At 37.7% G+C, this 24,085-nt stretch overlaps 2 protein-coding genes and 1 long non-coding RNA gene across 8 annotated transcripts in view; 1 reads left to right on the plus strand and 2 right to left on the minus strand.

Moving 5' to 3' along the window:
- Window positions 1-6,066, minus strand: part of LOC131792934 (tRNA (32-2'-O)-methyltransferase regulator THADA) — a 49,688-nt gene extending 43,622 nt beyond the window's left edge. For 2 of the 5 annotated variants that reach the window (XM_059110343.2, XM_059110342.2), the window contains exons 1-4: window positions 5,822-6,066; window positions 4,864-5,047; window positions 2,918-3,029; window positions 2,319-2,425 (exon numbers count right to left, since the gene is read on the minus strand). In XM_059110343.2, the coding sequence (XP_058966326.2) occupies window positions 2,319-2,425; window positions 2,918-3,029; window positions 4,864-5,047; window positions 5,822-5,931 (513 nt within the window). In that variant the 5' untranslated portion in view covers window positions 5,932-6,066. Of the gene's footprint in view, window positions 1-1,811; window positions 2,247-2,318; window positions 2,427-2,917; window positions 3,030-4,863; window positions 5,048-5,821 lie in introns of those variants that run through there. The other 3 variants (XM_066170155.1, XM_059110344.2, XM_066170156.1) reach the window with 3 other exon arrangements.
- Window positions 6,067-9,710: 3,644 nt separating this feature from the next.
- LOC131796714 (uncharacterized) lies at window positions 9,711-12,547 on the minus strand. Its single transcript, XR_010718172.1, has 3 exons — window positions 12,343-12,547; window positions 12,176-12,261; window positions 9,711-11,914 (listed from the first exon to the last, which is right to left on the minus strand). It is a non-coding gene; the product is annotated as an uncharacterized lncRNA (long non-coding RNA).
- A 352-nt stretch (window positions 12,548-12,899) lies between these two features.
- LOC131792965 (protein dispatched homolog 3-like) lies at window positions 12,900-23,839 on the plus strand. Of its 2 annotated transcripts, none has more exons than XM_066169927.1 (8): window positions 12,900-13,104; window positions 14,877-16,417; window positions 18,606-18,830; window positions 18,998-19,123; window positions 19,439-19,709; window positions 20,108-20,235; window positions 21,753-21,839; window positions 22,042-23,839. In XM_066169927.1, the coding sequence occupies exons 2-8, from the start codon at window positions 15,113-15,115 to the stop codon at window positions 22,666-22,668; spliced, it is 2,769 nt and encodes a 922-aa protein (XP_066026024.1). In that variant the 5' UTR covers window positions 12,900-13,104; window positions 14,877-15,112; the 3' UTR covers window positions 22,669-23,839. The 2 variants fall into 2 exon arrangements, with proteins under 2 accessions (XP_066026024.1, XP_058966370.2); XM_059110387.2 differs by lacking the exon at window positions 12,900-13,104 and adding an exon at window positions 14,610-14,776.
- Window positions 23,840-24,085: the final 246 nt, after the last annotated feature.

Below are 24,085 nucleotides of genomic sequence, written 5' to 3' on the forward strand. Positions count from 1 at the left end.
TCAAACATCTCATCTTTACCTGATCAACTACAACATCAACATTGAATTCCACTACCAATATATAAAAAAAACTTTCTTGGAATTTTTTGAGATCTCAGAATTATGAGGCACACAAAGTAAACAAGAATCCCATTGAATTTGTGAGAGGTCAGAACTAGTGTGCTTAAAGAACAAGGGTCAGTTATTGAAACAAAGTTAAGCAATTGTTTAACAAAACTGCCATCTAAACTATCTTGAATTTAGCCGAATCTTTAATCTGAACATTCATTTATGTAAACAGTGTCACAAGGGCCAAAAGCTAGCAGTGGTAGGACATTTATTTCATGAAAACAACCCTCTTACAGGGAATTTGTAAGGCCCACTGCTTGGGTGAAAACCAGGGTTTAAAGTTAGACATTGTATGAATATGATCAGATCTGTCACCTCTAAAGTTTAAAACCCAGGTTGAAATCATGGTGTGAACATGAAAATGAAGCACTCTAAGATTGCTCAAGTTAATACAAGGGAACCAAAGGTACATCAATATTACCAAAGACCTTCTGAGGGTCACTTTTGTAACAAATTCTATTTTTCACCACTAGTCTAGAAGCATTTTCCAAAATCAAAAACTTTTCAAAATTTTTAAAGAAATTCCTCAGAAAAAAGTTATCAAATTATTTATTTGAAACTTTCCTTTAATGTTCCCTATCAATCTCTGTTTCAAGAACTACAATAAAAAAGACAGGTCACCATGCTTGCTTAAGAAAGATTTGATGGGCTCATCTTCCTACCCCATGGTACTGACCATGTTCACTTGATGAGTAGAAAGTCTCAAGCATATTTTATTTATAATTTATATTTATAACAACTTTATTTAAATCATATATAATATATTATTATTAAAAAGGGGTTATAGAAGGGAGGAACTTAATCCGCATTGTAAACTATACCCTAGATATAAATATGGAATAATTTCATATATAATATAAGGGAAAGTCATCCAATCTTAAATGACATCAACTCAAAATGTTCCCCATGTCATGGCTTTCAAGGTCGTAATTTTTACCCAATTACATAATGTTATGTGCAGTACAAGGCAGTGCAATACTGCCAAATCACCCCAAAGGCACGCATGCTTGATGTGTTTACAAAAATATTTTGAGTTTCTATTCTCTAGCCTGCAAAAGTGTCAGGGCTTGAATTAAGCAGTAACCAATGGTTTGTTGTGTTATAGGTTTGGTTACTAAAAATATGTTCCAGTCACCTGACATGCTTTTTACAAATTCCTTTTTGGGTAAGCAAATGTAAATGTCCTTCTGCATGAAATTGCTTTACAGTTCAACTGAACATGGAAGTGCCAACTTCAGAGAAAGTAATCTCAAGGTAACAAGGGCTATCAGTGACATGTGGAGAGTTGGACACAACTTCATTACTTTCTGCCACCTAAGTTTTTTCTCTGTTTTCAGTTTCATTTGGAGTCAGTGTGCCCTGTATGTTAAGTCTATCAGATGCACAGGTCATCCAAGACAGTAATTTAAAACCTTTCATTAGTTGGTTCCATTTACCATCCCAATTTCAGATTTAACATATTTTACATTCAATGATTCAATGATTGTTAGATCATACCTTTTTCAAACCAGTTGGTAAAGTTAAAGTCTATTTACTCCAAGGATTCATTATTCAAAATATTCAAATTTGAACCCTGACTTGGAAAAACTCATGATGATGACCTAAAATAAGCTTGTGATCTTCCTCTAAGCAGAACATCCAGGTTCTTGAATTCAAAACATGTCACTAATAGTACCATAAAGTTAACATAGCATAAACATAACCTGGTCCCAGAGGTATGTGAAGGTCATACTGCTAGCCAATTTTCTGTCTTAAACTCTGGTTTGAAAGGGAGAAATAAATTATTGTTTAACAGTGGTCTGTGTGTGAAGGCCAAAAAGAAGCCTTAAGTCTTTAATTTCCATGAGTGATCAAGACAGAATGTCTCCTTACAATACCAATACAATATCAAGCTGACAAGTGATCTGAGGAAATAAAAGCATCTATTAGGGGATTACTAGCTGATCCAATTTCAAATTCTCCCACTACAGCACATCATAAGAATTGTATGGCTGACAGTTATACTACCCATATATGGGCCATAGTTTATGTCATACTATTTCCATACTTGGACCATATATGGCCCATATCACTTGGTTTGGTAAGGGTATGGACAGATGTGTGAGTGAAAGGATTAAACATCACTTATTTACAAAACAGTGCCTTACTTAAAATTCATTACCACTACAAAAAGCTACAAGTGCCTCAGTAACTAGTCCATTCTTTATTACCTGTTGACAAAAGGAATCTAAGTATTGTGAAATGGTTGTAAGAATGTTTTCAAAGAGCTCTCCAACACACTCCCTTCCAAAGGCAGAGGCATCAATGAGCTGACAAACTGTTTTACATTGTATAAGAAAAAACATCCATAATTTAGAAATATAGCACAATGCACCATCTGTAGGTCATAAAATTTTCCATCTACCCTGAACTGTATATATTGCTGAGCAATTCTGTAGCTTGAAATATCTATAGTTAGACATACAGTACGTATTAACCTTACACACAGTACATTTTAACTTTAAAAGCTAAGGGACCCAGTAACAAAAACACCATAAGGAAATTGTAATGAGAAAAACTATCATGAAGAATTTAAATAGGATAAACAAAAGACCTAAAAGAACAGCAAGCCAGCCCAACACTGTCTCAGGTCCAGCAGACTACAGCAACTCACCTATACGCAAACCTTCCCCACATACATCCGTTACAACAACATGCTTGAAATAAGAACTATCAAACAGAACTTTATATAAAGTACAAGTACATGATGGTATAGTCAATTACTATGTATTCACATCTGTTATCCATAGACAAACAAAATGTATCTTACCAACTTCAATTTGATAAACAATTTTGTTTGTAGACAATAAAAGCTCTTGGATATTTCTTTTGATCTCACATTTTGCATGATGGTGCTTGAACTCACAAAGGATTTCAAATGTCTGGAAGAAATTATTATTTTTTTAGTAATGTACTATGAAATTGTTAAAGTTTTGTAAATATATGACATTGTCATGTGCCCTAACCACCAGCACGAATATTTAGAAAACCATAATTACAGCTAAAGTGTGTAGAGGCAGACACATTGATGTGAGCCAGCCCAGAAAAAGCAGTCCAGCCCCTCACTTGCACCTCTCAGTTTCATTTTCCGTGAATGTCAATTCTTATTGTAAATGTCACATGAAACTAAATCGGAAATTAGGATATATTTTACATTCTCAATTAATTGAAAGTTTCATCTTTGTTTTACAACAATGAAGTAAATGTTTTTATTGTAAAATGGTCACAACCTGTTTCAGTTCAAATATAATAACACAATTTTTAAGACACAGTGGTCTTATTATAGAACACTGATTGACAGAGTTAATTTGTGCTGGACAAGAAAATATATGGCTCTCAGTCATGACACATGGACCCCACTACTCTCGCTTCCCTCAGTCCAAACTTCATGACCTCAAGCCAAATACTTCTGCATCCAGGCCTACAACTCAGTCAATAAGCACATTTATCATATGAGACATAAGGCCCTGTCCATACAGTTATTGAAAAACATTGGACAAAAATCCTGGTTACCAGTCATTTCCTACTCACACCTGTTTCATACTCAGTGGATTTGTAACAAGCTAGGACTTATCATACTCTGTCAGTTTTGTCATGCTTTCCATGTTAAGTCTGTTGAAAGTATAGTCAGAAACAACTGAATACACAGCAGAATTTTAATTGCATCTTACTCGCTTGACTCTTTTTTATCGTCACTGAATGTTGGAAAAGGTAAGAAACAGCCATCAGCTTCAGTCGGAAGCAACACAAACTGGGTACAGACTGTCTGAATTTCAACATGAATTGACTGAGTACAAATTTCTGTGGGTATGACATGACTGGAAACCAAAATCCACCGTATGGGGTCCATCCATGATGGTATGAGCAGGACGGGAAAAAGCAACAAGAAACCCTAGAATGTGGGCTGAAAGAAGCAAAGGAAGAAAAGAAAGAACCATATCCACATGGTAACTACTAATTGACTGACTTATCGGTAATTGTGAAGAAGAGCTCCCCAAAAAACCTGTCGGCCGACAGTCGGCCGACAGTCGGCCGACAGTTGGTCGTCTGTCGGCCGACAGTCGGCCGACTGTCGGCCGTCTGTCGGCCGACAGGTGGCCGACAGACGGCCGACAGGTTTTGCCCGAAATATAGATATATATACTTTCAACTTTGCCGTCGATCGGTAAGTAGGTGAAGTCTGTCGAGTCATACATCACTATTACGGATTGTTATGTCACGTTAACTGTTCGTTTTTAACACAATTTTTCTTTTTTCCTAACCTATCGGTAACCTGTTGGTTAGCTGTCGGTAGACTGTCGGCCGACAGTTGACCGACAGTCGGCCGACAGGTTTTTTGGGGAGCTCTTCTTCACAATTACCGACTTATCTTGGTCATCACATATGGATTGAGTACAGCAGGGTCCATGCCCAATGACCTTTGAGTGAAACATTTTCCCATCCAGACCTCCCACTCAGTTACTACATAAAAAATTATTTAGCGCATAGCCACAGTGTATTTTAGGCAAGAGCTACATACTTTCCAATATGAAGTAACCTAACCAAATGAATAAGCATTTTACTACGTGGATTTTTCAAACTGTATTTCAACACAAGCATTTGAGGGGCCGTGCAGGTGACAGAAACACCACAAATACACTTTAAATTAAATACATTTTACAATATCATTGATACTATCAAGTAATAAATGTAAAAAGACGAATATGCTGGTTTTACCTTTTTTACTTTCTGACAAAGTTTGAGATTCTTGAGGGAGCAAAAATAAATCCCACACCATATACTTGTGAGTGGTTTTAGCAGTTCTTGGGTTTCGGATGATAAGTCACCTTTGTGTGTTTGTACAAAAACCAGTTTTGACACCACATCTAGGATTGCCAGTTTCTGCTTAAACGTGGGTTCCCTAAATCAGGAAGAACGATTATCTTCTCTAAGAAACAATTTCATTAAACCACATTTTATACCAACACAAAGCATGACCCCTTAAGGTAAACTACATTGTGTACTGTTTTCACCATTTTTTTCTTTTATTAAACAATTGTATCATGGATGCAAAATAAAATTTGGGTTATGTGGAATTCTTGACATCTTCTCAGTTTGGACCACAAACAAACTCCCAAAGCAATAGAGAATAGCAAAACAGAGTCCTGATCCCGTTTCACGCGCGAACTTTAGGATTCAGATGTCACAAATTTAGAAGAGAAACCTTCACACCTTCTCGTATGCAAGGTTTCAGGTAAATCTTGAGGTTTTCACGAAATGCAATGAAAATATTCACGGGTCACTTATGCTTCAAGAGGTGTACTGTATTGCGTTACATAACGTTGTTACTTAAGGACATTACTTTCCACTCAATCGTATTGTAAGTCTACGTTCCTGAGTAAAAAGTAAAATGACTAATCATAATTACTTTATGGTCAATATACTATCCTAATCATTGACAGTTAAGTTAGAGCAATGAAAGGAGTCGATTAACCAATAAGTACTCCAAAGGAGGGAACTCACGCTTCGTGCTTGTGCTAAATTCACGAATCACGCATGCCTCTCGGTAAAATTGACGCGTGACATAATAATTCCGGACTTAATCACGCGTCACGTAAAAACACTTTGCCACTCTCACAATAGATAAAAAGTGAATGAGTGGAAATCAAGAAAGCTATGTGTGTGATTCACTCACTGGAGATATTCTTCAGTCTTGACACAAACATCTAGCCATGATCTTGGCCAAGATTCTTTGTAAGTACTAATAAGATTTTTGATTTCTTGAACGTAGAAAGTTTCATCCATCAGTAAGGCATATCCACTCAGTTAGTTGGTACCCAACCGTCTGTAATCGTTCTCTGTCGCTAAGGAAGGGAGTAAGCTGCTTCGAGTGGTTCAATTCGCAAAACGAAGCTTAACTTTGTCATCAGCGTCATAGTAGAGTAGCAGCTGAGTGAAAAAGCGAGGGAAGCTTGGGTCGGGTCGTATACACGACCCGACCCAACCTCCCTTGCATTTTCACTCCGACACCGCTACTCGCCTGGCTACTTCTAAAGTGCAGTTCACTACCGGGCTTCGTTTTTCTAACTAAACACCTAGATCAGGCTACTCCGAACAATGCGAAGGGATCGTGCGAAGGATGTTCTCTATAAGCGGGTATCTCTATAAGCGCATGAGCAAATTCCTTTGTCAAAGCGCTCTCAGCATAATAACAAATCAGTGGCTAACTGACTGCTTGCATTCTACAAATTTTAAAGCGATTCCCTCCTCTAAATGAAAACCCGGATAAATTTGTGTGAGGGTTATCTTTCCAACTAGACTCTGATAGCTTTAAATTAATAAAATAAAAATTGTTAACAGTGGTAAGAAATCTTGCTGTGTGACCAAGTTCACTACCCAACCCCATTGGCTGAATAAACAAAAACAAAACAAAACAAATTAAGAAATTCGCTCTATCGTCATTCTTTGGGGGACACATCCCATTTATCAAATTTTACAAACCACAGCTTTACGTAGATGTATATTTGAGTGCGCGTATTGTAAAAAAAGGTGTGACTGTTTTCACTTCGCATGCCTTTACTACGAATATTGTACATTGTATAAACCTGAAGTGTGGCAAAATTACGCCTAACCTGAATATTCTTATTTTTTTGATGTTACAATATATTCTCGTTAAGGTTACTGTGAAACTTCGGGATCGAGTGTGTTCTGAGAATGGTCTGTACGCGCGTCGCTTTCAATAAAACCCCTGAAAAGTATCTATCACCTTAAAGATTATAAAATAAAATCTTAGACAAAATTATTTTAAGGGAGCACACGCCCTTAAACCCGAAAATAAACGATGAATTACATGTACCTGTCTTCGTGTTCGTAGCATTGCTGGAAATACATTACGATGCAAATCAGCAGTTGATGGGCTGCAAAAGTATGTGATAATTTTTCAATATTCCCACAGTGGTTGCTGAGAAAATCTATATTGAACTGAGTGCATGGAATATTTCACAATCCTCGTCACACAAGAAGGCATAAAAATAGAAGAATCTGGAATATCATAAAAGTGCGTTAATGACTCGTTAATAACTTGGTAACAATCTATCCACACACCCTGTTAGTTCGTTCGACGTAAGGGAAATCAAAGTGAAGGTAAACCCTGAGTTTTCGGCCTCCTTAGTTTTAGAAATTCAAACGTCTCATCAGAGTGGTTTTCCACGCTGTCATGTCGCCGACCGTTGAAACATGTGCCGAATTGGGATAATTCCGCAATCAAATCGAAACTGGGGTCCCAGATGTAGAATCCTGAGAGAGGAGAAAAAAAGGAACAAAGCACCAGCCAGCCACAGAGCAGAGACTGGGGGAGACAAACGGCTACATTAGCGGCCAGAATCTTTTTACCTGCCTTTTGTGGAAAAGCAAAGGAGTAGCCGAAGTTTAAGATATGATGATAACACCTTTTGCTATCTATTAACTATTCTATCACTTTTATGATTTTCAAATAATATTTCCATCAAGCTAAAAAACCTTTTCTTTGGGTTCGAGGATGTGCGATAAACAATCTTTAATAATAATGATCAAGGATAGTGAGAACAAATGATTTTACCCATGGAAAATCAAAATAAAGAACGTGCACGTTCTGCACTGTGAATACGTCATGGCCAGAAATCCGTGACAGCATGGCCGCCACGCACGCGCATCGATGTCGAACTCGGTCTTAGGTTACAAACGAGTCGCAAAATCACTACAAGGAAAACAGTGCGCTTTCAGCTAACCTTCTTTTAATAATTGCTCCTGTGTTACAACCGCCAGAGGAGACAAGTTCTTCCAGATCGCAAAATAAAGTGGATTATATGTACAACCTTTCGCTGCGTGCTCTGTGTGCATTTGCATGTGTTAAAGCGGTTCCCGAAGCAATTTTTGTTGGACGTAGAAATCCTCGCACTCCGCCATACATTTCCTTAATAACTGTCCGAAGGTAGCATAAATTGTCGAAAATCAACCCACTTCACGGGTTCACAGGAATGTTCTTCCAGATCGAACTGGTTTGTTCACATGCTAAACTTCATTTATAGTGCAAAAATAGGAGCCATTGAAGCCACTAAATCGGTTCCAAACTTGGTGGAAAAACGGCCCAAATACTGCTAAATAGTTCTCAATGTGACGCCATTTTTAAAACCCAAGAAAAATTTCGGGAAAACGCCATGTTTTTAGTCGACCGTCAACCGTAGTTTCTAGCCCCTTCGTCCTCCATCTTGAATCCCAAAATGCTTTACTTGACCTATGTAACCGTGCCTTTAATAAATTGTGCAATGGCGTTACACAATATCCGAAAATTTGCAAGTAAAATGAGCGACGAATTTAGTCAATGTTGCTCGCGTTTTAAGGATGCAATCAAATTCACTCAACCGGAATTAAGATATGAGGCGAGGGAAAAAGAGAAAAGAGTGCTTTTTACTTTGGAAATTGCTTATCCTCTTTTTAGAGAATGGCATAAAACTGTTCAAGAACGAAACGTTCTGTCGCGTGACACTTCCGGTCAAGATTTGTCAAGCGGATGTGAAGAGATAGAGGCAAATTCTCCTTCTACAAGCGCAGCAGAAAATTCACCCACGGCAAAAAGGTTCAGCTACATAGATTTGGTGGAAAAGTGCACATTCGGGCAATGCTTTGCCTTTAGCGATGATGAAAATATACGAGATGGAATCGATGAAGCTTTGTTAAATATTGCTTATAAAATTTCATTAGATTACAAAAAAACTAAGGGCAGGGCAAGAAAAGAGTTGGATAATCGAGTCCGAAAGTTTCATGTTATGGAGGGTCAAACAAAACCTGTACATGAACTCTATCAAGAAATTGAAAACATACAAAATGAGCTACAAGATTGGAAAAAGGCCTATGAAGATTTAGAGTTGGAGAAGGAAAGAATCTATGAGGAAATGGTGCTGGCAGTGAACCAAAAGGAAAATGAAACCCAAGTTTTGCAGAAGACAAACAAAGAGCTTGAAGATTATATTGCATCATTGGAAAATTCTGTGGGAGTTAGTTCATACCAGGGAAAACCTCTTTCAACTGTGAAAAATAAGTTCAGGACCTTGAAAACTTTTATTTCACGAGCCGAAGCTGCTCTCTGGTTCTGCTCTTCCTTTGGTGTTGAACTAGTTGGGTTAACTGTCTAACTGTCAAAGAATCAGACAGTGATGTGGTTCACAACATAACAAGTAAACCCAACTGTCAAGATTTACCCACTCAAGCAGGAGAAAGAAAGTATAGTACCTTGTCCACACATGAAAAAGAGAATGTTGAAAAAATCCTTTTCTTACTGGACAAATTTTGTGTGGGGGATTCATTTTACCATGAAATTTCCATGATCACTGATAGTCTACCAAGGTCCTACTTGGTCAAACAATGCCGTGATCAACTGAACAAAATGAGCAAAATTGAACCTCTAAATGCTAAGTTTGAAGGGGCCAAAGTAACTTCCGCTGAAACAGTGTTTAAAATACATATCTCTGATTTCCTGAAGCAAAACAGTGACTTTGACCCCATCAATGATAAAATCAAAATCAAAATCAATGGTGATGGTGCCAGAATGACAAGAAATTCAAATTTTATTTTACTTTCATTTTCCATTCTGCAAACAGAGGAGTCCGTAATGTCTGCAAAAGGAAACAGAACTCTTGGCATAGTCAATGGAACCGAGAGTTACCACACAATAAAAGAGTCATTCCAGAGTTTATTCAATGAGGTAAATGACTTGACTGCCAAAGGTAAAATGAATGTGGATGGCCAAGAGATTCAAACTGAATTATATCTTGGTGGTGATTATAAATTTATTTTACTGATGCTTGGACTGAAGGGGGCAACATCTAATTATGCTTGTGCCTGGTGTAAAACACACAAAAATGATCGCTGGAGAATCAACAATGACTATACAAGTTATAACACTCCCCCCTTAGCAAGAACACTGAAAGAAATGTTTGAAATGTCTAAAAAATCCAGAGATAATTACTGTTGTGATAAACAACCTATACTAAATATACCACTGGATCGTATAGTGGTAGACGAGCTGCACTTAATGCTGAGAATCACAGATATTTTGATTGGAAATCTAGTGCAGGAGTGCCTTGACTGGGATAAAGATGATGACTTAGACCATAAAAAGGGGGCAGCAACAGGATTACACCTAAAAAGCCTTATTAGGGTAATCAAATCTTGTGGTGTTTCTTTTGATGTGTGGGAACTAAGAAATGCAGATGGGAAAGGTAGCAGGAAACATGACTGGACAAGTCTCCTTGGAAAAGACAAAAAGATCCTTTTAGCTGACCTTCCCAGTAAGCTACATAGCATTCTCCACCCAGAAACAGCATCAACTGTGGTTGCAGTCTGGACAGAGTTTGCAGAAATTTACAAAGTTGTCAATGACTGGAACCCTGAGAAAGACCCCACAGAATTTTTCATGAAAGCCAAAGAGTGGATTTCTCTTTTTGTCAGTCTAAATGGCAAAAGAGAAGGGTATGAGAAAGCCAGAGTTACCCCATACATGCACATTATGGTAGCACACATTCCCAAGTTCTTTGAGCTCCACCACTCAGTCAAAATATTTACAGGGCAAGGAGTTGAAAAGAACAATGATGTAGCACGTGCAATAATTCTGAGAAAGTCCAACAAGTGGGATTCTGCAGGAGATGTTCTGCGACAAGAGCAACGTCAGTGGGAGCTTAAAGAACACGAGCGGGAAGTACGCAATTACATGAAGCGCAAGGAGAGCTACTGGGATGTTGAAATTAAAGAAAACCGAAAAAAGGCACGAGTAAATTTAAGTCAAGATCCTCTCCAGCAATCTATTGAAGCTCAAAATGAACATCCCCTCCCTGAGTCCACTACCACTGACACTAGCTGTTCTCATATGACAGTGAAGCAATTGAAAGAAGAATTAAAGAAGAGAAATGCAAGAGGATTCAGCAACAAAACCAAGGCTGAACTAATTAAACAACTGGAGGAAATTTGTCAATGAGAAAATATGGAATATTTAGTATTCTGGGAGCATGAAATGGCTTTAGTTACTCTAAGGGGGGACTCCCTTACACATTCAAAATTATATAAACAAACTCACATGAAAAGCTACATAACAAGCAAAGAGTGCAGTGAAAACACATCAACTCAACAAAATTATAATTAACTTTGTAAATAAAAGCAATTTCAAGCAAATTCATACTGCGGATTAAGCCTAGGGTTATTAGATAGGGGCCATGTATATTTTGTACATTCAACTCACTTGTTGGTCATATTCTTATCAGCTTTTGCGTTCAGGTGGAACCCCTTACAGTCCCTAAAGCCATTACAGTTAATTTCAATTTCACTTTCTGTTTATAATATCTATGATTGAATAGTTACAGGTTGGCGACTGAAATCAATTGATAGTTTCTCAATTAACATTCTCTGATCTTCTTGAATTTTCCCATTTATAATAGAATATGTTTTTGGTGATTTTGCTAAAAACAATCTAATTTTAAATGGATATTTAACCCTTACCCCATCCCCATTACAATCAATAACCCTATCCCAGTTTTCTGGTAAATCACATTTTTTAAAATCATCCTTATCTAACAAAGTATACCCCTTCTCCCTTCCCTCCCTTCCTTTACCATAAAACAAAAAACGAAAACAATCATGATCAAAGTCCAAAATAGCATTAGACCTTGATTTGCTTCTTAATTTAAAGAGGACTGATAATCTCAGATTATCAACGTTTCGAGTTAGCCTCTCTTTATCAACAATTGGCTTGTCATAAGTTCTGTAAGAAAAATAATGAAAATGGAAACATTGTAAGAGGGGTTGTCTATGAACAAGTAATACTCAAAGCAATGCAAAGGCAGAAGAAAAAGAAAAGCAGCAATCACTGCGTGTATTATTGGTGAAAAAAATTAGTTAAGTATAAACCTTTCTATGAATGAGCTTATACGAGTGCATCTCTCTTGTTAATTCCGTATTTCAGCATGTTCAATTGTAATGGTAATTTAAGTACAGTTTGAAAAAATGATACAACAATAAATACCTAATAAGATCGGTAGTCAAGTTATCTTCATCTTCCCAACTATTATGAAACGCGCTGTATCCCTTCCATTTCACCAAATATTGAACCTGAAGATTTTAATTATAAAACTTTAGCATGTAAGAAAATTAATGACATACATCGTAGACCAGGGCAAATTGTGAACTCACCGTTCCATGTGATGTCCTCCTCGAGATTAACCTTTCCACGGCAAAATAATCAGAAGAAACATTAGCTTTCCTTTTTCTACTTTTTTTTTCATCCCAAAGAAGGTCCGCAGAAGAAACATTGTGTAATTGAAGAAATAAACCGCGGCTATTCTTGCTCGAATCCCTTACGCCGCTCGCCATAATTTGCTGTATGTAATCTGATGCAAGAACGCATGCGTAGTAGGAATTTTTTTCGATACACGAGCCCCCGTTTCAAACCGCTGACTGTCACAGATTTCTGGCCATGCTTACTACGTTATTTTTACCGCCCTATATTATGGATGAAAAAAGCTCTCTTCATCAATTTGTTGGGCGCGGTGGTGGCCCGCTTGTACGACAGAAACAGGATAGCCACGTTAGTCGAACAACTGGCATATTGCCTTCGATTTGTCGGGAAAATCAGGGTCGTCGCTACATAAACGACGAAGTGTCTGAGAAATTGTGAAAAAAGTATGGAGTTCTTGACGTGTGATGGACGCGAAGATGTTGCAACAACTATAGAATCTGTAGGTTTGTGGTAAACACTGGCGCATAGACCGTTGCCTTCAGTTGAAATTTTGATGTTTAGAAAATCTAAAGAAGTCAAAGGAGAGTCGGAAATTTCCCAGCTACATTTCAAAACTGGGTGAACAGAATTGACGGTGGTTATAAATTGAGCGAGTTCCTCTCTGGTGGAAGAGGTAGCGCCGATACAGTCGTCAATGTAGCGACCGTAGAGTTCAGGTTTGGAGCCATTGATTGACTGAAAAATTGGTGTTTGATAAAACCTATGAAAAAATTGGCGTAGTTGGGTTCCATTTTGGTACCCATGGCTAAGCCATTAGTTTGTTTATAGTAGTTGCCACCGAATGAAAAACAATTGAGTGTTAGTACTAGTTCGGCTAGACGGAGTAGTGTTTCAGAGCTAGGTTCCTTAACATTAGGTTGGTCGGAAAATGTTCGAGAGCCTGGAGGTTTTCGTCATTGGGAATGACAGTATAAACTTTAATTTCCCACAGACGTAGCACCACAATTTCTTTAGAAACTAACCCCATCTTAAAGATGCAACTTTATATACACGTTTAATTGTAAATGTAAGGTACATTTGAACACATTCATATAATATTTTCCGTTGCTGAGTATTAAATGCGTGCGCATTCCGAGAACATCATAGCTATCGTGACCTTGTATAGTTATTATTTTCATTGATTATGTTATGTCAAAATAAATTTTAGATTGATCCAAGCTTTTATAAAAGGTTAGAAAACACCCCGCAGTATTTTGTTACACAAAAGCAAAATTTATTTACTGTCCTCTGCATCTATAAATGTTTCACCTTATTTTCACACAGCTATTTATTTTCACTGCTATAAACTGACATCTGTAGTTTTAAGATGCGAGTAGTTATAGATTGAAGAATTTCGTACTTTCAAGTGTCCGTGACATGCGTGTAGAAATGCGTAGACATAAACAACCAAACATGAATCTAAAAATTTCGTTCAAATCTATCCTTGCAAACATTTCAATTCATTCTTGATTTGGTCTTATTTCTTCAGCCTATCAGCACTAAGACGTGGTGTGGACACCTGTGTCGGTAGTATGAATTGAATCTTTGTCAAAACACGTGTTGCTGGGTAGACAATTTCCATCTGCAAACACTAAGTAGCAAGTTGGGACAAAACGACCACGTGGACAGCGGAGAAAATTGTCCAAAATATGATTTGATTTCTGTTTTTTCAGATCTCAGGATCATTTAAATTCAACAATCACAATAAATGATACCTTGATATATGCAAAAAACAATTCACTTTGTTGAAAACAAATTGATAATTTTGAATTTGCTATGCGCTTTCGTCTTTCCACAGTTTCTTGAGAAAAGGAGATCAGGCGAGTAACAGCAATGTTGAGGTCGATCAGTTTATGCCATCGCTTTCGAAAAACCTTTCATTCTTAACGTTGATTTACTCTCTCTTTCGATAGTATTCTATTCAATCTGCGCGGATTCTTTCAGGCGTATCAGCCACGAACTATATATGTATTCTGTTGTGACGTTGTCCTGACTGTAATCACACTTTCTAAGTTTTTATTAACAACTCAGAAGGTCGTGCTATTTAGCGTAAGATCACCTCTTCGAAACTCAAAGCACCGAAAAAAAGCCATATGTTATTATTTCACGAGAAAGGGACTCGTGCAGGGATAACCGCTGACGCGTAAGCTTTTGAATTATGCAAATTAGTTGCCGCCAGATTAAAAGAACGGCGAAAAGCAGTTTACAGAATGTTATCTGTGGTGTATTTTTAAACATGCGTGTATTCTTCGTCAGATTGTCGCGAAAATGAAAGATTAAATTGCTTCATCTAGGTCATGGCCGCCTGGGTATTTCGCTTCCTTGTTCAGAGGCCAAAATTTTGTTTCGGTAAGTAGTTTCGAAGAGCTCATGTTCACGACAAAATATCAAAATTCACGACGTTTAGTACACAGGTGTAATGTGTTTCATTTTCTATTTTTTTTTACAGGATTGACTTTGGGAGCGCATTTCGTCTTGCTTCTGGTGACGGGTTCGCTCTATCTTTCCGGCTATGATATTTTGCCGGCCGATTTTACCCAAGTTCCCTTGAATCTTGAACACGATGTGACAAAACTTCGCGCAGATGCGTGGAAATTCGCTCGGCAAGATTCCCGAGTAAATATAAATCCCACTTCCGTGGGAACTCAAAGCGAGAGAACTATTCAATATGACGTTCTGGAATTGATGTACGACGCTGGAAAGGGAAATACTTTTACAAAACGAAATTTGGAACTCGTTCAAGAAGCTGAGATGGAAATCTTTAACAATTCCATATATCAGCAACGCCTTTGTCAAATGCTGGAAAATGGTCTTTGTAAACCTCCCCTATCTATAATTCGATTCTTTGACGGGAGTTACAGATCAATTCATACGGATTTGTTTGATCCAGATTTTGAAAACATTTCAAGAATCCTATCTTTGGCAAACTCGATAAACGTAACTCGGGCTATACTGGATTTTCATTTGGACAAACACGCCGCGGTTCATCCCAATGAGAACATGCTAGTTCAATCTCGATATACAAGGTCGTTATTTTACATTGGTTATCCTCTTAAAGGATTCCATAACACTGAAGACCGAGTCGACAAACAGTGGGACCAAGCTCAGTTATATTCTAAGGGCGCATTTGCCGAACATTTAGATCTGAAATTCAGACAAGGAATTGGGGAGATGAAATTTTATTACTATCTCCGTGCGTTATTTTTTAATGCCATTTCTCAGCAGGTCATATATGATCTTCTTTTGGCTGGTGCTAGCTTTACATTTATTTTCCTCTTCATGCTGTTTCAAACTCAGTCTATTTGGATAACAGGTTGGGCCGTGTTCAGCATACTTACGTGTTTCTTCGGCGCGAACATTATCTACCGGGTGATATTGGACTGCCGGTACATCGGTATTTTTCACGTACTCTCCGTGTTTATTATTCTTGGTATTGGAGCCGATGATGTGTTTGTATTTATCGACACGTGGAAAGCTTCAGAGTCAAAGACCTTTCGCGACTTGGCATCAAGGATCTCCTTTGTTTACCGGCGAGCGGCTAGTGCCATGTTTACTACATCGTTTACAACAATTGTAGCCTTTGTAACTAGCGTCTTTTCTCCCTTGTTGGGCGTGTCCACATTTGGCATATTCTCAGCGCTCTTAGTTTTTGTAAATTTCTGCTCCGTCGTTATCTTCTTTCCCACGGTCATTATAACTTACGAGTTTTACTGGAAAAACTATCGTTGGCATTGTTTTGGAGATTTGAAAGCGTGGCAAGCTGTAAAATCGCGCAGAGAAGACGTTGTTCAAGGCGAGGTATCAGGAGAGGAACAACGGGAAGACAACTTCGTTGAGCCAAGTAAACTTGTCAGTAACTTCTTAGGAAACAGGTTTTTCAAAAACTTTATTGCACACGAGAAAATTCGTTGGATAATCCTAGGAGTATTTTTGGTTTTTCTGTGTGTTTCTATTGGATTTGCGACACAGCTCACCCCAGATGAGGAACCGGTAGGTGTTTGATTCATGTCAGAAATAGTTTATGAAGTATGCATGTTGTATAGTAACGATGGGGTACCTGTGCCGCCCCTAATAGTGAGAGCTAAAATAATCACTTGGCGAGGTGATAATTGTGACTATTATGCCAGTGGTTGTTACGTAGTTTTGTTTTAATATTTAGCATGGTTTCTTTAGGAGCAAATTTAGAACTGCATATTCCGAAATTTTCAAATTTTCTTTCAACAGTTTCTAGTAAATAGTATTATTAAAATGATAAGAATAACTTTAAAAAAACTGCCAAATGAATTATGGAACCAAATGCGGTTCACAGGTTTGGTTTACCACCCGTTAGACTCTTGGCAATTTATGAAGCAAAATGTTAGAAGGCAATTATAATTAAGTCAACCAATTCGGTTTCCTAGTAATATTAATCATTTTTCGCAGTACTTACTAAAAAGCTTATGTATCAGGTTTTCTAAAAAAATTTTAGAAGACAAATTAACGATTCGCGGTAAATGTGGTAAGATGATTTAAGTGTCACATTAGGTAGGCATCTGACTCTAAATATAATTGCCTCTTGTAAATGTTTTCATACAAGCTCAGATTAATTCAGAAAACACTTTTGCGACAATGCCAAGGCAACCATGAGGAATCAAAGCCATCACTGCGAGGCTAAATTAAAAACTTCTGGCCGAGAATGAATATCGGTACTGTCACATATCACGCTAATTAATGAGAGAGTATTTGTGGCCCTGACTGCATATGGATTTTAGACTTAATTTCCAACAATATGTGAACAACATTTTCCATAATTAATTTGTTTCAGTTCCGCGAACAGAAAGTGAGAGCAGCGGTTTAAAGCTTGTTTCATTCGCTGCCGGTTTGCGGAACATATCTCAACATTATTTTTTTCCTGATATCGAAGTTCTCATTTTCGTGCGATTTTCGATGCATTTCGTTCAACATTGCAGGCCTATTTACATTTAATGCGGTTATTCCTTACTCTTGGATATCAAACCTGGTTGTGCGAAGGTTTCCTGTAATTTTCGGAAAACAGAATTAATAACATGCCTTCAATTTAACAGAAAACCTGTCTCTCTAATTCTCCATTTATGGGGAAATGTTTCTCAAAAAACTAAAATAGAATCAATCTTTGCTATTTGGCACTCTAATTAAAAAAATGTAGCTGCTGAGCTAAACAACTACAACAATTAGGCATGGATATTTATAATTTCATGGAAATTCACTAATTCATAATTAATGAGAAACGTTTCTGTTCTATGAGTAAAAAAAGTTGAGGTCGTGCAGTAGCTTCAACGGAGATGAAAGTTGCTCAGATGACATCGATGTTGAACGGGTCACTTTCAATTAGCCATCAAAATTTAAAGAATACAATGGCTATCCGAAAATTTGATTGGAAAACGAGAGAGTAACTTTACGTTGAATGATGTGTGAGTTGACTTACGTTAGACTGATGATATGTTGGTCAAAGTAAACCGATGAACGATTTCGATTTCTTTCACTGAGAATTCTTGGAACATTTCTTTTGCTGTCACAATCGCTTGAATTCCATTGAATTCTGCAGCACTGAGTGATTCATTGCAAAAATTACTTCAGGTTTCTCATATTACATGAACGCTTCCACTTAAATTTGATTTTCACAATCCATTTCATAAGGGTTATTTCTATTCATTGCATCGTTATCAGCATAGCGATACTAACCTCTTACTTACTAAACGTGAGGTCCGTAATGGGAAATCTTGGCTTGAGGTCGTGGCAGTACAAAAACGACCGAGGGGAAATATACCCAAGTACGGCTCGAGCAGGTGATTCTAGTAAGTGGGTTATGGTACTCGGACCAAACTTATTTATTTTGAATGTGCCGGCTTTCGTGATGAGAAATACAAGGCTACTGACCGTTTCAGTCAAAACGGACCGTCTGGCACCATTGAGACCAAGTAAGAACGTTTGGATTTACGTTAGGGTTTACTTTATAATAAAAATAAATGCTCACATGGTCAATTAAAGCAAATTACGTACAAAGCAATAGACTTAACATTGAATAGATGTTAATTTACCAAGCCCCCTGTGTAGACGACCTGCGCCCCTTTTTCAATATCACATGCAATTCCTAGTCATTTTAAGCCAAAGAATTTTTCTATTGATAGATGTTACATGTTACTTTCACTATTCATGATAGGTGGACGTATGGGGCCCGGGCACCAATTGGTACATTATAAAGAGGTTACGGCGCTCGGCATTTCGACCAAGTCAGGAAGATCACGTAGTTGAGGTTCATGTCATCTGGGGACTGAGGAATCAAGATCGTAGCTCGTGTCACTTTACAGACTTTAAATGCAAAGGGAACACTGTGTTTGATCCAAGTTTTGACTTAAATCCATCAGAGTGCCAGGTGGCTTTGTTAGTAAGTCATTTCTTGTTTCCTTTTCCATCAATCTAACGGTTCATTTTTAAACTTAGGAAAAAAATTAAATTAAGCAGTACAGATATTTACAGTTATTGCAGTTATTCTTGAATTTTTCATTCTAGAGCAACTTTGATATGCTCCTTTTTTCTTCCAATTCTTTAAAGGAATTCTGTAAAGAAATTAAAAACTTGCCAGAAAATAAGATCCAAAACTTGAGAATAAGGAGAAACGCCATTACGGGTGAACCAGAAATCCAATGTTTCATAGACAGATTGAATGACTATCTGCAGGTAAGAAACACTTAATATAAGCACAATAATGAAGTGTCGCTAAACATGGCCTCAAATGCAAAAAAATAAACTCGTTTAAATCGCAACTTGATGCAAAATGAAATACTCAATATAAGGAATATTAGCACGAAAGAAAATTGTCTAAGACGTTTCAGTATGATTCTAGTATATGAAGTGCAGAAATATTTTATTTCATTAGGATTGCACATGCGATACGAAGTACCAACTTCTGATGAGACAGTTTCTTATTTAGAACCAGCTATCGCTCAACGCAATCATACAAACGCAATAAAGGCTTGTTTTACATCTGTACAGGATGAAGCTAACAAGCCCAAGTATTCTAACACCACGGTGTTTGCGATACCATCACGTGAAAGTGACGTACGACAGTTAATGGCACGAAACCCTGACCTGTTTAACGTAACGTTAGTGGGTGAGATGTACGACAGATACTTTGAGGTGGTTCTTGGCTATTGGCTGACCAATGCCAATCAGACTGTAACGTCATCTGACTTCAAAACGTTCGGCGGATTGTTGGGAGGAGCGAAGGATCCAACTGACTCTTCCTCTATTCCAAATTATCAAGGTCTGCAGTTTTGTTCAAAAATACCTTATGGCGAGATCATTGTAGCATGAGGAGTTAAACTGACGGGTTACAGTCTGGAAATGAACAGAAACTGGTCGGAGTGATAATTTAGAAACTCGCTGTAGACTTCCTTCGACTTTTCCATTCTCATTTTTCCTGTTAAGTCGGTTATGAGCCCATTCCGAGCAGAAGTGCTTTCTAACTTAACTTTTCTTACGAAGAATTTCACACAGGCTATAATCTTTCGCACGAAAAAAGTTAAAGGTGCCTTCTTCAAAAGAAAGACTACAACATTGTATGATCAAGAGACAAATAATGTAATGTTATTGTGCCTAAATGTGACGACAGTTTCTTTTTCCCTTGCAAACATATGAATATCATTAATTTTTTTATTTCAGGGGGCCAGTACGGAAACAGACTACTGTTTGCTTCTGTGGCTGTGAATACAACCATGGTTCTTAGCAAGACGGGGCAAACTGAAGGACTTAAAGTTTACGATCACTGGGAAGGCTTCGTGAGGGAAAAGGTATTCTCAATACAGCATAAAATAATTCAGCTGTAAAATATCAAGAAACCTTCACTATCAAAGGTGAATCCATGTGTTTGGCGGGAATACAACAGTTCTTATGTCTTTGGTACCAACAAAGTTGTTTTTGAAAATTTATGTCAGTTAATTTTATTTCCGTAAAATGGTATTTAATTCAGTAAATTACATAGTGTTATAGAGCATTTAGTTATTCTATAACCAGTAAGTCAGTTTTAGTCAGTTCGGTGTGATATAAGTTATCGTTTGTATTTAGAAGTGTTTTAATGTATGAATTCGAATTCCGAGGTTATTTAGGTTAGAGCTGTCGTGATTAGTTTCCGAATTGTGACAGCCTTGTCTAACCTCCTCAAGTGGACGTGCTTAATTTGTTTACTGACCTTGCTTTAGACGCACACGAAAGTTCTTGTTTTGACTAAAACAGTCAGAGGTTGACTTAGTTGAACGAAAGCATTATGATTAAGTACTCTACTGTTCAGATCGAAAGTCTCTTGAAATTGTTTGGTTTAGCGTTCTAACAACGGATGTTTGATCTTCCGGGGTCAGCCAGCTGACATGCCCTCTCATATCTGTCAGTAGTGAATATATAAGCATGTTCTTTAGAGTCTACGTAAAAAAGAATGGAGAGGAGAGAGAAAAGAGAATAGAGGAGATGGAGAGTGAAGAGAAGACTAGAAGAATGTAGACAGTGTGCAGCAGAGTAGAGCCTGAATTCCGCAGTTAAAGAAGTATCCAGTGAGAATCAGAGTGTGAGAGCCTAAGAGATTAACCAAAGTTACTCAGAATGAAATGAACTGGGATGTAAGTGGAATTGTGTTCTTAAAAACCGAGCCATTAAAGAAAGCAGAAAAAGACAGCTGGAGAGCCTTGGTGCCTTTCACCGGGCGTGGTGTGCTCAATAGCTTGTTCCTTTCCACATTTAGTCGCAACAAAAGTGCTTGATCAGGAAACATATAATCGCGAGGCGTCTCAATCTTATAATATTCGAAATAAGCTCTGTTTTACACTCGAAAAATCAGAAACATGTGAGCTTTTTTAAAAATGTATCGCAAATTACGTCAAAATGTGGTAAGAACAAAAAAGTAGCGCAGTCGAGTGTGTCCTCGATGTTCTACCACATTTTGACGTCTGTCATCTCTTACTGAACAGACGCACAGCAACGTGTAAAACGCGTATTTCCACCACATACATATTTATCTCCATCTTAAATGAACTTACATTACAACCTATTTCATTTGTTATCAAACTTTAAACGTAGAACTGAATCGAATAACAATCTTGTTTTCTATCATGAAGACCGGCAAATATACTTTGTGTTCTGTTTAAAGCGGGGGAAAAAATCGCTTACCTTGGGTAAGACACTTTTGCTTGCTAATGCATTCAAGGTCAAAAACTACTTTTACATTCACAAATATATTGTCAAAGTATATGTAAACAAAATTACAAAATCTTTAGTGTTAGTACATACTAGACTAACACAGATCTCTCTTCTCTGTTAGTTAAAGACGATGCCAACTTCATGTAACAACGCCTTTCAAGCAACTCCTAATGGACATAACGCCTGGCACTGGCTTAAGGTCAAAAAGGTAATTTTTTAGAGAATATAACATGCAACACTAGTTTAGGACAATAGTACTTGCTCTATTTTCAAAAAATAACAAAATTTATCAAATTCAGTTGCGATTCAGAAAACAAAAATGAAAGATGCGTATTTAAGAAAACGGCTCTTTACAATGTGTATGAAATTTATTTGTTCGAAGACCATTCCATTTCCTTGTTTTCCCGTAGGTGCTAGCATCAACTGCCGTGCGAGGCATCCTGCTTGGACTGGGTCTAGCGATATCGCTTCTTGTTGTTATGACATCAAACTGGCTAGTAGGCTTGCTTTGTGGAGCCATCATAGCTTGTATTACCGTTGGTGTCGTTGGTGTTATACCGCTAGCGGGATGGAAGCTTGGAGTTCTTGAATCTCTGAATCTCACTCTTGTTGTAGGACTTGCTGTCGATTACGTAGTTCACCTTGCTGATGGCTACGTGAGATCCCAGAAGCCTACACGCCGGGAAAAAGTCAGAGACACACTAGATCATGTAGGAATTTCCGTGCTGTCAGGAGCAAGCACGTCACTGGGTGCGTCTGTGTTCATGATTGCTGCTAAAATTCTCTTTTTTTTTCAGTTTGGCATTTTCATGTTTTGTACCATTGGCCTCTCAATCATCTACGCCCTCATTTTGTTCACAACTGTTCTGGGTATTTTCGGCCCTGAGGGAAACACCGGATCACTAGAACCGTTTTACAATTGGTGTAGAAGAAAAACTGGGCATCCCGTACTGGAAGAGACTCCTTGTGAAGACATATCTGATGCTGAGTACCAGTTTCCTCCGTTAGGGTCTTGTAAAACAGCCACACCTTTGTAACATCGACTATCGCGCAACAACAACTGCAAAATAAATCCTCGCGTTTACAATTTCCTAAAATTTTTCTTGGCGGTGCTATTCAAAAAGGACAAAAATCTGAAACTTAAAAAAAAACTCTCTAAACTGAAACAGACACTTTTTTGTATCCTATTGTTTCAAGAAAAGATGGAGTTAACATATGCTAACGATGCCAAAATTCATCGCAGTGAAAGTCCAGCACGCATATATCTGATATCACGAATGAATCAAACGCTCTCCAGAACTTACTACATCAGGTAAAGCTGAAGAATTAACATTGATACGGGTCATTTTTTCAGCATTAAGCAAACAACAGATTAGAATGGACAGTCAAACAGTAAGTTCCACATTGTGTTATCACACCAAAACAACAGAACAGCCACATGAGCGGATGAACGTACAATGATAAGCATATTGCAAAACGCCACTGGAAAGTAAGAACAAGAGAGAAGTGCTATCTTTATTTTTATTATCTATATTCAACAATTTACAAGATAAAAATATTTCTTGAGTAATTCGTTACCTGAGGCCTACGTTCACAACTTGAAATGTCATAGGAAATGTGTGACGCGGGGTTGACTTGGTTGGCTAACTTACGTTACGTGGTAACGTCACAAGAAGACTCGGTATCAAAAAAAAAATGAAAATGAAATCAATCTCCAAATAATCAGTAAACATTTGTCTATAGAATATAAAACAGAATAGGGATGGAACACTACAACTTTGGTTTACCATACCTTTTTCATTGATTACGAGGGACAACATCCGTCTACTTCTGCGTTACGCTCTGGTGGAGGCGGGGGTGGGAAGGGAGACGATTGGGCTAAACGAAATACTGCCGTAGCTTCCCTAGGGTATTTGAGTTGTCGCAAACGTAGAGAAAAATTTGGGGGTTAAGGAAAACTGAAGAGCAATAGGCTACAGGATTTAAAAAGTGCAAATGTAGGGGATACTACAATTCTTCAATAGTTTGCAAAATCCTGCCCAATATGTTTTTTTCTCAAGTGTGTTCTTCTGTGGTGCATTTGTCTTATTTACACTTAACCCTCTATAGCCCATAATCTGCTCATTGTAAATGAAATATAATAAATAATTCTAACTTTAACTTTGTAAATGGAAGGCATACTCATCTGCTTAATAAACACTTTTTTCTCGTTGACTGAAATGTATTATTCTTAAGTTCACACGCAGATAAACTTTTTCCTTAACCTCAGTAGCTATTGCAAATTGGCACCAAAATGTCCGCGGAATCGCTGGGTCTGTTTTAGTTCCAATCCTTATAGGGTCGAGATTCAACGTGTTAGAGTGCAAAGTTCCTATCCATTTCCTAAACTTGCGCGAGATACTAACGTAACAGTCCGTAACAGTCCAATGTAGTAGAATCCTAAAAGTGCGCGAG

This window comes from Pocillopora verrucosa, chromosome 7 (assembly GCF_036669915.1).
Source record: "Pocillopora verrucosa isolate sample1 chromosome 7, ASM3666991v2, whole genome shotgun sequence".
Classification (NCBI taxonomy): domain Eukaryota; kingdom Metazoa; phylum Cnidaria; class Anthozoa; order Scleractinia; family Pocilloporidae; genus Pocillopora; species Pocillopora verrucosa.

Coding starts and splice junctions, on each gene's coding strand:
- LOC131792965 (XM_059110387.2), top strand. CDS start 14,725: ATGGCCGCCTGGGTATTTCGCTTCCTTGTTCAGAGGCCAAAATTTTGT. Junction 16,418..18,605: donor TCACCCCAGATGAGGAACCG/GTAGGTGTTTGA, acceptor TATTCATGATAG/GTGGACGTATGGGGCCCGGG. Junction 20,236..21,752: donor AAGGCTTCGTGAGGGAAAAG/GTATTCTCAATA, acceptor CTTCTCTGTTAG/TTAAAGACGATGCCAACTTC.